The sequence below is a fragment of the Psammomys obesus genome, unplaced genomic scaffold (genome assembly GCF_907164565.1).
Source record: "Psammomys obesus unplaced genomic scaffold, mPsaObe1.curated_primary_1811, whole genome shotgun sequence".
Lineage (NCBI taxonomy): Eukaryota > Metazoa > Chordata > Mammalia > Rodentia > Muridae > Psammomys > Psammomys obesus.
In genome coordinates this window covers 1,100,163-1,117,679 of record NW_026590062.1, presented here as the reverse complement: position 1 = coordinate 1,117,679, position 17,517 = coordinate 1,100,163, and the positions used below count along the sequence as shown (strand labels likewise).

At 43.1% G+C, this 17,517-nt stretch overlaps 1 protein-coding gene across 1 annotated transcript in view; it reads right to left on the bottom strand.

The window, feature by feature from the left end:
* The window catches only part of Pitpnb (phosphatidylinositol transfer protein beta), a 53,529-nt gene that overhangs the window by 34,312 nt on the left and 1,700 nt on the right, over window positions 1–17,517 (bottom strand). The window contains exons 2-7 of the mRNA XM_055605772.1: window positions 15,941–15,971; window positions 13,123–13,268; window positions 4,680–4,771; window positions 4,059–4,066; window positions 3,384–3,458; window positions 1,351–1,434 (exon numbers count right to left, since the gene is read on the bottom strand). Of these exons, the coding sequence (XP_055461747.1) occupies window positions 1,351–1,434; window positions 3,384–3,458; window positions 4,059–4,066; window positions 4,680–4,771; window positions 13,123–13,268; window positions 15,941–15,971 (436 nt within the window). The remainder of the gene's footprint in view (window positions 1–1,350; window positions 1,435–3,383; window positions 3,459–4,058; window positions 4,067–4,679; window positions 4,772–13,122; window positions 13,269–15,940; window positions 15,972–17,517) is intronic.

The following is a 17,517-nucleotide window of genomic DNA, read 5'->3' as shown; positions in this document are numbered from 1 at the left end:
TCCAGGCTCTCCCCCACTACTCAGTGCCCATACATTTACTTATTTATTTCTATATATTGGTGTATGTACAGAGACCTTAGTATACTAAGTCAGCCTTAGTATAGCCTGTGACTGGGGTCACACTCACCTAACTATCTCCCCAGGCCAATGCTGAAACTTCTAAGCAGAAAGGGGTCCTATCCAGTCTAGCCATGAGTCAGAGACCTTTGTTTCAGAAGACTTACCTTTAAATTTCAACAGTAAAATCGGACATTGTATTTCAGTTATTTCTGTTCTGTTGAGCTGACAACACTGCTCAAATTCAGACTACACATGAAAACAGAAATGGTAGGGGACACTGAATACCCTGTCTGTAAGCAAAACAACCCAAGCCAGCAGAAGAACCTCAGCTGTCCTATCTATAAAATGCCCACAGCTCCACATGCAGATCCACACCAAACCTGCACACTACAGGACTGAGCTGGTGTTTAACAACTTCTGTAAACCAAAACAAAACAAGGGTTCTTAACCCGGAATAGGGAGAACCTCACACTCCTGGGGGAGGAGGGAGATTAAGTCATTAAGAATCAGGTACAAGTATTTACATTTAGTAAAAATCAAAACAGCCACGGAGATGGCTCAGTGGGAAGCTGGGTGCTATGGCCCACACGTGTAATTTCAGCACTCTGGGAGGCAGAGGCAGGCAGATTTATGTGAGTTAGAGGCCAGCTTGGTCTACAAAGTGCATCCAGGACAGCCAAGACTACACAGAGAAATCGGGTCTCAACACCCCTTTAACCCCTGAAAAAGAATGGCTCAGTGGGTAAATGTTCTTGCCACCCTGGCCTAATGACCTGAGTTTGACCCTGTAACAACCCATGTGAGGGTGGAAGGAGAGAACCAACCCCAGAGAGTTGGCCTCTGACCTCTGTGTATGCTGTAGCAATTTCATTACACACACAATTTTTAAAGCTAAAAAAAACAAAGAATCAATATACATTTTAGTTGGTTAAGCGAACATCCATCAAGCAGTCTAACTGGCTGGCCTTAACTGAGCTAATAAGACTTATGTTAACAAGATGTTTGCTTTTGCACTCATACTTAAGAAGTATGAAGGATCAGCATGATGTCAGGCAGAAAACAGAACACTTTTAGAGAAAACACTGTCCAACATAGGCAAGGCACTCTCCCCTTCTTAAAGGGCCCACCTATAGCACAGAAAAGAAGTATTCTCTTCCTCCACGGTCTCTGTTGCCCAGACCAGACCTGAGCTCCAGGATCACTTCAGTATAGAAATGCAGACCACGCAGAAGACAGAAAATAACCGAGATGTGACAGGGACACATCCAGACTCCACCAAGGAGTACTCACTGATGGTTCAACTTGACTTCGATCTGCAATGTCTATGTGGACAATTTCAACAGTTTTCCACGTGTTCGGATCTAACCCGTGAACCTGTGAGAAACAGACCATTAGTGAGTTCTCTGTCGGGAAAGCACTACATTTCCGTGTCATCTTAGCTTGTCCCTCAGGACTGGGCATGAAATTACTAGTTCAGTAAGCAGCAGCTGACGGTCTTGAGATCTGGACCGGCTTTACCCTTTGTACCGCTCCCCCAGTGAGGGGTGGATGTACAAATGAACAATCTGTCCAGGCTTTTTTCAGCGTACGAAGAGGTGATTCATGTGACAAAATTTACCTTCCCTGTCTACTGTGTAAACACAGTGCTTGTAACCCTTAAGCCCTAAGCCAGCAAAGGTAACTGGACAAGCAGACAGTGGTTAGGAGCACACACCGCTCTTGCAGAGGACCAGAGTTCAGCTCCCAGAACCCATGTTGGTCGGCTCACAACTGTTTGTAACTCCAGTTGCAGAGGGCTTAAAAGCTTCTGACTGCCTGTGGCCCTTGCACTCATGTGTACCCTCCCCCACAAAGAAACCAATTTTGAATCTTCAAAAAAAGAAAAAGATTTAGCTGGGGCGTGGGAGGGGTGGCTCACGTCTTTAATCCCAGCACTCAGTAAGCAGAGTTCAAGGCCTGGTCTACAGAGTGTATTACAGGACAGCCAGGGCTACACAGAGAAGCCCTGTCTCAACCCCACCCACCCCCATCCCAAAGAAGGACTTGACTATTCTACAGCTCATTTTAGTGTCAACTTCTTGATACTTCTTGTTCGATAGTTTCTCAAATCCTGTTTATGAACTGTTTTTTGTTTGTTTGTTTGTTTGTTTTGGCTTTGGCTCCCCCCTCCCCCCCCCCCCGAGACAGAGTTTCTCTGTGTAGCCTTGGCTGTCCTGGATTCTCTTTGTAGACCAGGCTAACCTAGAACTCACTCTGCCTCCCCAAGTGCTGGAATTATAGGTGTGCACCACTGCACCCAGCTATGTGAGCTGTTTTAAAACAATAAATAAGCAAACTGAAAGCTGGAAATAAGATAATCATTACATAGCACTTTATTTAGATCCTTTATTTTAGAGAATTTCTATGAAAAGCGGATTGTCACATCATCAATGGACAAGTATACAGATTAAAATTTAAGTTCTATGAATGGCATCAATACTGAAACAGCACAGGAACAGAACTACAATTTAGCACAGTTACGACTACAATTTAGCCCTTTAGCTGTTTCACTAACTCATGCTCCTCTGGATGAAAACATAGCCCTGAACGTGAGTGTGCACCACAAGGCAGACTGCTGGTGGCCTGAGTGTTTCTGATGGCTTCTAGATGCTGGTGCTCCAGGTCTACAGACCCTTTGGAGACCACACGGCTAAGGCACCAGGGTTTGCCACAAGCCTCCCCCAGCTCCTGAGCAAGCCTTTGTAGCTACTGCAAAAGCTACTGCAAGAAAACTCTGGCAAGTGTTCTTGAAGCTCAGGTATAAATGTGTGCCAACTTATCATAACGTAAGTCAAGGGCTTGTCAACATTTTTTCAACCTTCTCATTCCTGCCCTCTGGTCATTTCCATCAACCTGTGGCCCAGAAGAGTAAAGTGGAAGTAAACATTAGAACAATCAGTTCTGCTAAGTACAACTGCCCTGGTGAGCAGAAGGAAAACAATATAAATCTACCAGGGAAGAATGGGTGGCAGCAGCATCTGTGAACTGTCTACCCACGCTCTCTTAGAAGAGTCCACTCAGCATCAAATAGAGGGAGGGACTGACAGATGCAGCTAGTCTGTGATCCAGCTGTGAGGTTGGGTGCTCATGGATCCAGGGTCACCACTGCGCTGTGGAGAGTAGACTGTTCCAACTTACTCCCACTTCCACAACCTTCTTCATTCAAGTGCAGAGCTGGCACCCTACGGATGGTGCTGCCATCAAGCCCAGGGCCTTGGACATGCTGACCAGAATTCCACAAAGCAGCTATAGCCCAGCCCTTCAAGTACAGCATGGAAACTTACATTTTCTAGTGTTCCCAAGTCAGGTTTGTGCCATGTTTCGATTTTGATGAAGAAGTCATCTTTCATATATTCATTCTGCAGAGAACACAGAACATGATGCATCCTTCACAGTTCTGTGGGAGTCTCCCCAGCATTACACCTCTTTCCAAATCCAGACCCATTAGTCCCCATTTCATTTTAGATTTAAATTATTTTTATGTGTATGCGTCTGTACCTGTGGAAGGCAGAAGAGGGCATAAGAGTTCCTGAAACTTGATCTGGATGGTTGTGAGCCACCATGTGGGTGCTAAGAACCAAACCTGAGTCCTCCAGAACAGCAACTCAGGCTCTTAAAGGTCAAGGTGATACTCCAGCCTCAGCTGATTTTTAAAGGCTTGCTGAGTACAGCAAATGATGCTTTCACATATTTCAAACACTCCCACAGGGGCAGAAAAGAGCCATGAGGTTTGGTGAGCAATTCTGACATTCAAGTAAATAGTAAAAGCAAAATAAAAGCAGTAAGCAGTGTGAGGCAAGCCTGGGAGAGCTGTGAGCCCAGGAACATGTGAGGTAGGAGTGGCAGGGGGAGGACACACAATAGGCCAGGAAGCAATGGGAGCTTAAGCAAAAGACCAGAAGCAGTCGGAATCATCACTACGCAGAAACAAAGTTTAAAGAAGACTGTGTGCTACTCACCGTTACAACTGAGGCAGAGAGATGAGGCGGGCAGAAAAACAGGAAAAACTTCAATTAGATGGAATCAAGACAACCTGTCCCAGTATTTTAAGTCAGGTGCACTAAGTTATGCCAAACATATAACATTTAGTAGCTTATGTATTCAAAATGGTCTCTACACAAGTGACACCAAAACAGCCTCAATTTAGATTATGGAATACAAAGAAAATGTGAATAATCTACCTTAATTTAAAATAATGCTAATAAAAATATCACAAAAACCTAACATTATCTATGAAGACTGTTTGTTTGGCAAGCAGGTCTGTAACACCCCCCTAGAGTGCCGCTAAAGCACACCAAAAGGCACCTCTGAGTGCACATGACCTTTATGATTTCAGCATTCACTTGTTCACCCCAAAGCCAGCACTGAGGACCTCCATATGGCTGTCATCTAGGTGTGAACCTAGGGGGTACACACAGATCTGCGGAGGAAACCAGTGGCTCCCTGGCCATCACCCAAGCAGTGACTGAGAACGAACAGAAAGGCGGCTTCGGTCTAATCCCCTTAAGGCCCAGGGCACTTAGTGTCCCTGTCCTCATGCTAAGGGCAGCAGAGTGCAATGCTGCTGGGGACCAGCTTACTTGTTCTGCAGTAGGGGTAAGCGTTCCAGGCTTTCTCATGGAACACCAAGGAGCCCTCGGGAGCAATCATCCTCACAAATGCAGGAACTTTGCTGTGGGGAGAAAGACATTGGCTACATTTTCTACTGTACCATCATTTCTGTTTTTATAAAAAATGTCATCATATTCCAAATCTGATGACCTAGGCAGCAATGTTTATTTCAATCCCAAAGTAATCATGTGGCAAATTAATGTGAAAAAATAATCAAGTTTAGCTGCATAAGGGGTTACTGTTCATTTTTTTGTGTGACTGGGAATGGAGCCCAGGGCTTTCCACATGGTAGGTAAGCACCACACCTCTAAGCCTCATCCCCACCCTCTGTGAGTGTACGTGCATGCCACTGCTCATGTAGGGGTCAGTTAGCAAATCTGGTATTGGTCTTCACCTTCTGAGTGTGAATCAACTTCCCTGGAATGAAATCCAGGAGTTGACTGAAGTTATCAAAGTTACCAAGTCCTCATGCTGCTATAACACTGGCACTCACAGTGAGGCTTCACCACATCAGCAGCCAGACATGATTTCGGGGCTATATCTAAACAGCCCATAATGCAGTAAACATGGCAGACCTCAAGAACTGTACCAATGAGTAGAAAAGACAAAGCATACCCACATAAAAGATTCTATAGGAAATTAAGGGGGCTCATGCTATGTCATGCCAGTACTTAAGAGGTTGAGAAAGGAGGATCTTCATGAGCTCCAGGCCAGCAAGGGTTAGAGCAAAACCCTTTTTCATCAAAACAAAAACTAAAACAAACAACCAAAAAAGTCTTTAATTCCAGCACTGACAGGCAAAGGCAAGAGGATTCTGTGAGTTCAAGGACAGCCTTGTCTACAGTCCATGACAACCATGGCTACAAAGAGAAATCCTGCCTTGAAAAGCCAAAAATAAAGAAGGAAATTCTGTATGTTCAAGAAATGGCTGTCACCAGCTACCTCAAATGTGATCAGAAAAGAAAGGTTAAATACACGACCGACACCCACAAGCTTCAGAAAAATCCCACCCATCAAAAAAAGACAAAGACAACTGCACCTACTTTCACAAACAAAACGCACTAAACACTGACAAGTAGGAAAATTGGTCTTTGCAGTTTACACAGAAATACAAGTGAGCTCAGCACGTTTATGAACAGATACTGTAAGGGACAACTCCAGTATAGACTGTCACAATGACTAGATTCAACTCCCAAACCTCAACCTTGAACCTGCCAACACTGGGAACAACACAGAAATACCACAAGGAGAGTAAGGTTTATCATCTCAGATAGCTAGTAATTAAGATGCTAAATCATCTAAGCCAAAACTACGCCATGTCCCCAACTTCAAGCACTTTATATATTCTTTCCACATCATAGTAAATTTCAAACTTACTTATTCAATAAGACACAGGACAAAGTGAGAAAACCTGGGCGCCAGGAAGGACTTCTGAGCACGCAGTCGGCAGGAGCCAGTGCTTAGCTCAATGCCGGAGACTAAATAAAGGACATGGTGAAGAGCCCCACATCAACAGGAAGCTATGAACCATGACGAGGGAGCCCCCAAATGGCAGGCCCAGAGGCCATGACATGGGTCCATAGTTTAAGAGTTTCACTATTCAGACAAATTAAATCACTGGAAAAAATATTTTCAATAGCAGGGCAAGTGACAATCCTAGGACAGATGTTAAGAATTTTTCATGTGCCTTCATGTGCTTCAAAGATAACAACGAATGATGGCCAATTCTGAGTGTTAATTCTTTTCAAATTGTATGATCACTCTCACACTAATTTCAGACATATCAAGTCAGACTAACTGAAAAGAATGTGGCCTTAAAGTCAAAGACAGGTTAGGGAGATCACTCAGTCAGTGACATTCTTGCCATGTAAGTATGAGAACCCAAGTTCCACCCCCAGAACCCATGTAAAACCCAAGCATGAGCTTGTAATTCCAGCTTCAGATAGGCAGAGGAGAGAGGAGCTATCTCTGGGGCTTGCTGGTCAGCCAGCATTACCTAATGAGCAACCAGGTCCACGCCTCAGAAAACAGGGCAGAAGCCAGCAGATGTCTTATGGGTAAAGGTAAATGTCACCAAACCTGACAAGAGTTCCAGGAGTTGTCCTCCAACCTCCCCATGTGTGCCACGGCACGAATGCACACACACACACACCTGGCTGATGCCTTGATGTCCCTGCAACCATGCATACTCAGGAGCATGAACCTGTGTGCATATGCAAGTTCACCTAAATATACAACACACACGCACAGTCAAGTAACAGCCAGTACAAGACTCTTCACTGCTAAGAACTAGAAGCAACAGTCCATACATTATGTAATTAGGACAAGCTACAGGATTCCTGCTTAATCTCAGAATATGGCAAACACCTGCCAAGAGTTCAGCCAGTACAAAGAGTTTATGCTGTGTGGCCCACCAGCGGAAGAGCCTAATATCTGTAAACCAGTATAAAAGCTGCTGACTCTCCGGTGTGTGCACTCAAGGCCAGAGGATGCTAAGTGCCCTGTCCTATGATGCCTCCATCTTGCTACTTTGAGAAAGTCACCAAACCCAGAGCTATGCTAGGTGCCAACAAGCCCCTGTAATCCTCCCTTCCGGGACTACAGGTGTGCACAGTCACATTTAGCTTTCATGTGGGTGCTGGGGCTTTGAGCTCAGACCCTCATTCTTGCTCAGCAAGCACTATGACCCACTGAGTCATCACCCCAGGCCCAATATTTCTCCAGCCTAACCTCAACTGCCACCTATCAGATTTCCAAGACTCACTCTACCAATTAAGCTCCTTTCTTACAAACTTAGTTAATAAAACTCCCATCTTTGAGGTAGTTGTTCCAAACTCTGTCGTTTTTTACACCTAGCATGAGAACATTCACTAGTAACCTGTCTTCATGTGTGTAGTAATGACTTAACCTGGGGAAATGTGCACATGGAATAAACAAAATGTAATTTAAATTCAGCTTTTAAGAAGAGAAATCTTCATTAGTGGACACTTTTCTACACTCTTAACAAGGCACTTGGAAGCACAGATGTCATTTTCCTCTATCTCTTGGAAGCCACACTGACTAATGAAAATCATTTTAGCAGTTTAGGGAGCTTGAGAAAAGTGAATGATAGTAAACAGATTCAGGAAATGAAGCTGGGCCTTGAAAGTGCACACAGGAGACGTTACTGCGCTCTCCTCCCTCAAGCATTCACAAGATGGTGATTCCTCCTGATGTTCTTAGCAGGCCTCCCTTCAAGGTGCCCTGTCCAGACCTGGGCTGCTTTAAGACTCGTGTTCCCATAACATGAAGCTTTAGCTCATAAAGCTTTTTTCAGAATGCATGCCCCTGTCCCGTCAACCTGGGGAGCAAAGTCAACTGCACTCAACTTTACTCCACTGCATTGATCTGATCATAATGAAATAATGGTTACAAACACATTTGTCCCAGCCAGGGCAACTGAAAAACAAAAATGATAAAAAAGATTTTTGTCCACACACATATGAATGCAGGTGCCTTCAGAAGCCAAAAGCACCAGATTCCCTGGAGTAGAAGTTACATGCATTTTGAGCTGCTAGAACTGAACGCAGGCCCTCTGCAAGAGCAAATATATGCTCTTAACCACCAAGCAGTTTCTCCAGCCTGGAGAAGGCAACTCTTGTCACAGAAGACAACAGCCCCGGCACAGTTTCCAACACTGGTAACTGGACGGAAGAGTAGGACAAGACAGGATGGCCAGTGAGGGATGGGTGCCAGACAGACTAGGTGGACTGCTCGCCTACAGGCTGGAGGGTGAAGTCCATTCTTTTGTGATGTGGAAGCCACTGAAAGCTTTTAGAAGAAGAACACCACAACCTGGGTCTGTGTGGAAAATTAAACAGAGCAGGGAAGTGGGCAGAATGGACAATGGCAAAATCAATCCCAAATGGACAAAGACTTAATGGTGAGGGGAGTGTGCCCATGACTTAGAATAAGCACAAACAAAACCAGTAAAGTGGAACCTCATAGAAAGCCGACCTGTAAATCACCTCTCTGATAGGGTCCTAACACAGACATTCTGTACAGTGAAGAAAGGCTAGGCATGGCAGTGCAGCTTACAGTTCTAATACTCAAGAAGGCAGGGGAAGAAGGATCACAAGTATGAGCCTGGGCTACATGGGGAGACTGACAAAAAAGTCAAAAGATTTTAAGTTATTTCTCCAATAACAAAAGTCCAAAAAATTAAGGAAATTCCAGCATACTTAATTATGAAAAACATGCACCTAAAAACCATAATTGGGGGGCAGGAGAGATGGCTCAGCGGTTAAGAGCACTGACTGCTCTTCCAGAGGACCCAGGTTCAACTTCCAGCCCCACACAGCAACTCAATACTGTCCATAACTCCAAGATCTGACACTCTCACACAGACATACATGCTGATAAGACACCAATGCAGATAAAATAAAAATTATAAAAAACCAAAAACACAATTAGGTGCTCTTCATATACAAATGGCTATAATCAATAAGCCAAGGGGTCTAGACTTTGGTTAGTCTGGGTCAAGTGAAATACGGAATTTCAAATTCAGTAAAAAAGGTGGTGGTCTTAGCCAAATCTGCAATTCTACTGATGTTAAGAGAGAACAGGGCACACAACTTAGCTGAACTAGAGCATTAAATGCTTTGCATACAAATTATCTTCCTAAGCTGGAGAGTTTAACATGCTGCAGGGACAGTGGGTGCCACCTAGAATGCTAACACAATGCCCCAAGGAACCTGAGTCTGAAGAGGCTACACTAATGGCCTTTCCGGGAATCAAGGCCTAAGTGCTCCGTGTCCTTCTGTAATGTAGTTATCTGGTGGCTAATCAGTGGCCAATGTGACACTAATAAATCTGAGAGCTTGCCCTTTGTCCCTCCCAGACAGCAGCAGCAATGTCCATTTGGTCTCTATTGGTAGAGAGGATTCTGACCATCTCTCATCATGAAGCTCCATTACTTCGCCCTCTCTTCCTTTCTCCTTTCATGGCTCCCTGTACCCAGCTACCATTTTTGGACATGGCTGAAGGGCCTGGGAAGTGTGGGTACAAGAGTCAGGCAGCTGTTACCATCTCCTTAGTCCCCTTCTGCTCCTCCTCAGGAACCTGTGCTCACTGGGTTCTCAAGAGTTCTTCAGGCCCTGGAGGAATTCTGGCTCCTTCTGGAATGAAGATGCTGCTCCCGGAGACCATGGATACATGAAGGCTGCCTCCAGAGACCCTGCACTGCAAGCCTGAAAGTTCTAACCTCACACCCATATATGCTCTTAAGCAATAATGTCACTTGCAGTGACCATTTTTATAGCCCTCTTCAACTACGCGTCATTATTTGTGGCTGGAAGGTTACCTAAATCAGATGTTTCAAAAATGGTATTTAATCTTCTTTCCCATAAAAATGAAATCACCTATATCTCAGCAGAAAGTGATAAACATTCCTAATATTTTAATGACTTTCTAGGCTTTTTATCTGATTAGGTTTAAAAACATGAACATGGTATGAATATCTAATGACCCAGTAATAGAGCCTTAAAACATGATAAATGCCATTTTTCTAATATCTGAACCTTTAGGTTTCAAACAATGAATATTACACATTTATCTCAAGAGGTGTCCTGGCTGGTTTTGTCAACTTGATACAAGCTAGTCAGCTGGGAAGAACTTTTAAGAAAAGGCCTCCCTCCATCAAACTGCCTGTGGGCAGGTGGTCCTGGGTGGTCAAAAAGCAGGCTGAGCAAGCCATGGGGAGCAGGCTGTTGAGCGATGCTCTCCTCGGCCTCCACTTCAGTCCCTGACTCAATGATGGGCTGTGACTTGTAAGCCAAACGAACCCTTTCCTCACCAAGTTGTTTTTGGTCATGGAGTTTTGTCATTGCAATGGAACCAGCTAATGTTTTCACATTTGGAATAATAATCTATTCAGGATATCACAGATCAATATAAAATTTCACACAACAAACCCTTTGGTCTATTTTAGTATTCTCAGAAAAAGTCCAGTGCTTTCAGTAAGGAACTTCTAGCTGTTTGTAGAACTCAATTAATGGGTAAATCAAAACTTTTAGTGAAAGGGAGGCTGCAGAAATGGCTCAGAGATGGAAAGCATTTCACCAGCACACATATAGGGTGGATCACTGTAGCCTGCAACCTTCTCTGGCCTCCACAGGCAACTCCACAGCTGTGACACACTCAGGCACCTAAATGAAAATATGACCTTCAAAAGAAAATGATGACAAAGTTTAAGCTTAATCACCTAAGCTCATCTACACTTTAGGAACAAGAGTGAAATTTATTTTAATATAAAGAGAAAAACAAACAAACAAACAAACCAAGAAGCACTGAGATGCCCTCCCAAACTTAGTAAACAGGGAGATAGTCCGCAAAGTGGACTCAGAGCTGTCTCTAGTCTCAGGTATGCATTTCCTATTGTAAAGCACCTAAAGGAAAAGATATGAGGAGCACACTTAACAAAAGGGAAAAAAAGCATGTGTGTGTAGGTGTGTGTTTTGTGTATGTGTGAGCCCTCAGTGACAGACCTTCCCATCACCAGTTAGCAGACACATTCAATGACACACATGAAGAATCACAAATAAAAGCATAGTATTTCTGCCTGTGAAGCTGGCAAAAAGCCAGGCACTGCGGCACATGCCTGTGATCCCAGCACTTGGGGAAGCAGAGACAGGTACATTGCTGTGAGTTCCAGACCAGCCTAGTATACAAAGCAAGTCCAGGACAGCCAAGGCTACACAGAGAAACCCTGTCTCAAAACAAAACAAAAGAAAAAAGAAGAAAAAAAAAAAAAAAAAAAAAAGAAACTGGCAAAAATTCAAAACAGAAAAATAAGGAAAATTAATAATATGGAACTTTGGAGGACAATTTAAATGGTCATGGCTTTCCAGAAGATCCTTCTTTGGACTACAAAGTACATATCTAGGACTCCTCAGAAAGTGTTCTATACCTACAAGAACATACTAAAACAATCACTTAACTAAAATGTGTGCATGATATTCATCCTGTAGAACAGTTAAATAGACTATGCTTGTTCGACATGAGGGAATTTTACTTGGCTTTAAAAAGAATCACACCGGGGCTACAGGGTAGAGGGAGGGTGTCGAGAACCTTTCATTCAATCCCAAAACCACATCTAAGTGCTGGGCACAGTGCCCTGTCCCCACAATCTTAGTGCCAGTCAGTCTAGTGTAGCTGGCAAACTCCAGGTCAATATAAGTCCTATTTCAGAAACCTTCATCCACAAACACTAGCAAACACACTTATCCAAAAACCCACACACCCCTTTGTTGGAGGTTGGTCTGATGCATGTTACTGGCCCTCAACATCTGGTTAAACCTATCACTGTTGTGTAAACTTTCCTAAGTCATTATGGTTGATTAAATAGTCTATACCTGGGCAGGGCAGATGGGGTAGGCATGGCCAAGGTTCCTGGGCTTTGGGTTCAGGAGAATCACTGGGAACAGAGAGGAAGGAGGACACCTTGATGGCTTAGTGTGGAGGAAAAAAAAACATGTGGGCCAAGAATAAGGACTCCAATAATGGCATGAATAGGCCCAAATGAAGAATGCAATGGATAATGGACAGAACTAGACCAGATGAGGAGGATTAAAGTGGACGGCATTAGATGGGGGCTGGGAGATGGCCGGTGAGGATATTGAGCCAGTGTAGGTAAAGTATCTGTCCAATACACGGTAAATAAGGCAATTATAAAACCTAACAGGTATCTGTGTCTTATTATTTGTGATAGCAAGTTAAATAATACTGTGATAATTTTAAGGCAGATAATAAACTTTATATAGCCCAACAGCCATTTTTTTGTTTTTATTTACAACACCCTTTTAAAAAGAAAAAAAAAAAAAAAAAGCTCCTACAGATATCAAATAAAAACATGGATGAACTAGGATCTGGAAGATAACCCTTAAAGTATTTCAAGTGTTCCTCTTTTTAAGAATATTGATGGCAAGGGGTGAGGTTGAACTATTTATTTTATGTGTATGAGTGTTGCCTTCATGTGTGTATGTGTGCATAGACTACAAACATGCCCAGAATGCATGGAGGTCAGAGTACCTGGTATCCATGGTGCTGGATCACACAAAACTAGAGTAACGGGTAGAAGTGAGCCACCACTGGATGCTGGGAAACGAACCTGGGTCCACTGCAAGAACAGCCAGTGCCCCTGACCACTAACCATCTCTCTCTAGACTGAGGATGAAGGTTTAATTGTATAGTCTTCCCTACTGATTGAACTTTTGTTATAGAAAGATGTATAACTTTTATAACTTAGTATAAAAATGAGGGACCATAATAAATTAAAGCACAACACATGGTCACGGCGTATTATAGCTCAGTGGGCCCTCCCCTAAGGAGGCTGCTCTAGTAGGTATGCAGGTCACAGGTGGAAACCCCACTTGCCTCTTCAGGTGGTAAATTTTGTGTGTGTACTGTCCCTTCTCTCCATCCTTTTCATAAGGTTCATTCTTCAAGACTTCGATTCCTTCTCCACCACCAGTTTCATTCTTACTCGCTTCTGCAACAGAGTAAAGCTGTCCAACCTGATACTGAAATTCCAAAGAGCAGAGTTTTACTAAGTCAATAAAAGTTGCAAAACTTTCCCATGCTAAAACCTTAATAAAGACGATACAGAAAAGTCCAAACTGTTCAGCACATGTTCTACATGAAAACAGACCTCAAGGGACAAATGCCTGATGACCACAGGATTTCCATTGTTCACAGTCACTAACATTTTATTTGTATAATATATATCAAGAAAATGTCAGCACTTAGTTCAACTTCTGAACGATGAATTTATACTGTGAAGCTTTTTTGTTTGTCTGGGTTTTTTTTGTTTTGTTTTTCAAGACAAGGTTCTCTCTGTGTAGCCATGGCTGTCCCCAAACTTACAGAGATCCACCTGCCTCTGCTTCCCAAGTGCTGGGATCAAAGGCATGTGCCACCACAGCCCAGCCTCTGAGAAGCATTTTTATTTCTCTTATATCTTAGGAGTGTAACCTTAAGGCTGAGCAACCAGCTAGCTCTCCATTCTCAGTTATGAAAAGCAAGGAATGTGGCATGGTAGGAAAAGCCTTAAGACCTTTTACCATGGCTGAAGATACAGTATTATATATCTAAGATCAGAACTGTTCAACAACATTCTCCAGTAAACACAAACTTTCTGGAAACACAAGCATGTAAGTGTTAGCATGCAAGACTGGTGATGAGTACTCAGTCGTTCCTGTTTCACAGTGAAGCAGGCAGGGCTCTCAGTGGTAGGGTAGCTCCCATGAGTCAGTAGCCACGAACAGTTACCACAAGGAGCAAAACTGAGGTTCGTATAGTCCCACTTGTTCCAGGGCCCAACACACAGGACTATTGCCAATCTCTTCAAATTTGACTAGACTGCCTGAAGACCCATTTTTTTTTATCTTTATAACCAAAGAAATGGCACAAAAATTTACCTCTAAGAATTCATAATTCAAAGCTAAAATTATAATTGAAAGAATAAAAGGATCATCATAAGCTCAGAAAATACTCCCATTTGAAAAGCCCATGGGATGCAAGGTTATCATGCTGGCTCTTTTCTCTCTTTTGTCTCTACCCCCAACCCCCCACTGTATTACTCAATTTGTAAGGGTCTGAAAAGCTGGAACTAAAGTGAGTAAGTTACCTATTTAAGACTCTGGACTGCAGGAGAGGCTGTTCTCTTGGTTTTCCAACCCATTATTTGGGTTAGTCTAATAGCACAATTCTTAAGTCCTTTAAAACCCATTTTTTAACACATCAGATTTAAAATCAGTATTAAAATGCCTTTAAAGCAGAAGACAAATTTGGTTTAACAAAAATACACGACGAAACGATTAATGAACTGGTAACCTGAAGAAGGTACTAGGTTTTCTTTTTGGTATTTCTGAAAATATCTCAATGTCAGGTGTGGTGGCACACGCCTTTAATCCCATCACTTGGGAGGATGAGGCAGTTGGAGAGTTCCAGGACAGCAAGGATACACAGAAAAACCCTGTCTCAAAACAAACAAAAAACAGAATAAAATCAAAACCCAGACTGGTTGGAGGGGAGGGGAGACATACTTGTTAAATCTGAGTACAACAAAAAGCTGAAAAGATCAAAACTCCAGACTTCAACAAGCTGTTTCAATCTGCTATCCCCTCCCCCACTCCACCCCACCCTAAAAAAAACCTACAAAAATAAATGTCAAGTTGTCAAGTTCCACCTGTGAGTTCAAATAATCAATCCTGCAAATAGAGGCCTGGTGTGGCCCGTGCTGTGTGTGATGTGGTGAAACCCAGCCCTGCTCAGCTGCACATGCAGCTGTGTTCAAGGCCACACTGAAGAGATCCACTTTTCCTCAGTTCTGCTTTTCCCTTTCTTCAGTCATCTGTCACTTCTTAGTTATCAGTTTGCTTTGTCTAACTTCCAATTCCCTGCTTCTGATCCACTGTCAGCTGAGGAACGACTATGTACAAGTTCAGAAGGGCCCTGGGGGTTGAGTTTGGCTACATGTGCTTTAACAGCCTCTCTGCTTTGTCCTCCCTGCTGGCTTTCTTACAGGTAGCTGTACCTGCAGGGTGTAGGTTCTCCATATGATAAAGACTGTAATCCTGCTGTTAGCTGATGGTAAGATCACATCAGGAATACCATATCAGTACATGTTTAACTCCATGTTAAAGTGAAACATAAGGTCTTGGGGGTGGTGAGGTTGGCAGAAAAGCTCAAATATTACCACGGGCCAGACAGAGGCTTAACTCACACTGTTCAAGTGGGGTGAAGCATGCCACAGAAAAGCAGGTACTGTGGAAAGACAAATGCCCAGTAGTCAGGGGGGCCAGCTCTTCTCTTGGCAGAGAAGGGCTGTTTCACCTAGGAAGTACTTAAACTGAGGCTGGAACCTCATCTTTCTGGGACAGTGTTGAAAAAATTTCTATACTTGTTAAACTACTTTCTACAGACCATTCCAAATGAGGCAATATAACAGAAGTTTATTCATAACTATCTGTAACCCACAATTCATTTTGTCACTGAATAAACTGGAATAAAAAAGAAAACGAAGGCTGAGAATATAGCTCATTGGCAGACTGCTTGCCTGAAGTTTTTGAGGCCCTTGGCCCAGATCCCAGGACTGCACCAAAAAAGACAAAAGCAAATGCATATTACAAACACCATAGGTTAACATATCAGTAAACCATATGAATAAAATGAACAGAAACAAAACACTTACCTCCTGAACAGAACACGGCAAAACCACACGGCTGAAAAGAAAAGAATATATACATTACATACATTGCAGAACTTGGAAGGCTACCCACCTCACTGCCACAGGAGCAAAGATGCAGGTTTGCTTCTTGCACAGGGCGAGCAAGCAGGAGCAAGTTTGTCTTGAGCAGGATCTCTGCTCAAAACGTTCTCATGAAACTTAGTACAGTTTCATTCACCATGTATGTGCTGTACATGTTTAAGAGTCATTGTTATGTGTAGGAGTGAGCACCCACAAAAGGCAGAAGAGAACATGGGGTCGCTGTCACTACAAGTACAGGAGGTCACAAGGCACCCAACATGGGTCTCCTAAGAGCAGTCAGTGCCCTCACCACTGAGCTCTCTCTCTAACCCTGTGCATATTTTTTGATACTTCTCACAGAATACAACATGTTTTGATGTTCATGAATGAATCTTTTCAGAAAAGTCCCTCCACAACCTAATTTAGTTTAGTGAGACAAAAGGTGGCTTTGGAATAAGCAGCAGATTCTGTTAAGGAAATGGCCTTGCACCTTACAAATAACATACCCTCTCCCAAGGTAGAGCCAGTGTTAAGTAGGATCTGAGCTTGATTCTGTCCAAGTATGTGCTACTGAACACAGCAAAGATTATCTTTTGAGTTCAATTTTACTACAGTACAGGACATAAACTGGAGAAAGAGAAGTGAGAAAGACAGAGGGTAGAAGCCACTTGTCAGGGCCGTTAACCCTGGGATAAAGAATTAGTAAGTTAAGCCAGGTGGTGGTGGCGGCAGCACGTGCAGACCTTTAATCCTATCACTCAGGAGGCAAAGATGGGGGGGGGTGATTTCTGAGTTTGAGGCCAGCCATGTTTACAGGGCAAGTTCCATGACAGCCATGACTACAGAAAAACCCTGTAGTGAAAGAGGAAAAAAAAAATTAAGAAGTTCATTAAATGAAGCAATAAAAGTACAAAAATGCAGGAGGATTTTCTCAAGAGTGACACAGCTATGGCTGACATCGCAAGCACCGCTAATGCAAGCTCTAAGTGGATGCAATGCCTCTGGCTTCCATGGACAACTGTACTCAGGTACACAGACACACATAAGTCCACATAATTTAAAATAATAAAAACAAATCTTAGGGGGCTGGAGAGATGGCTCAGAGGTTAAGAACACTGGCTGCTCTTCCAGAGGTCCTGAGTTCAAGTCCCAGTAACCACATGGTGGCTCACAAACATCTATAAGATCTGATGCCTTCTTCTGGCGTGCAGGTGTACATTCAGGCAGAACGCTGTGTACGTAATAAATAAAAAATCTTAAAAAAAAAAAAAAACAAATCTTAGAAGATTTGCAAAATGCATACTGTGCAAATTCCCCTTCAGGACTACTCTTCCTGCGGACTGCTCACCTAACTGTCAGAGGGTTGGTTACTCAACAGCTGATTCACATTCTGAAGCCAGGAAGTAACTAATAAATTAAAAACCACTGACTACCTCATGTTCAATCAGTGCTTCATCTCTTTTGCTATGTGGTTTAAGACAAGTCAATTTTTGCCTATCTCATAGTCTCCTCTTTTGACA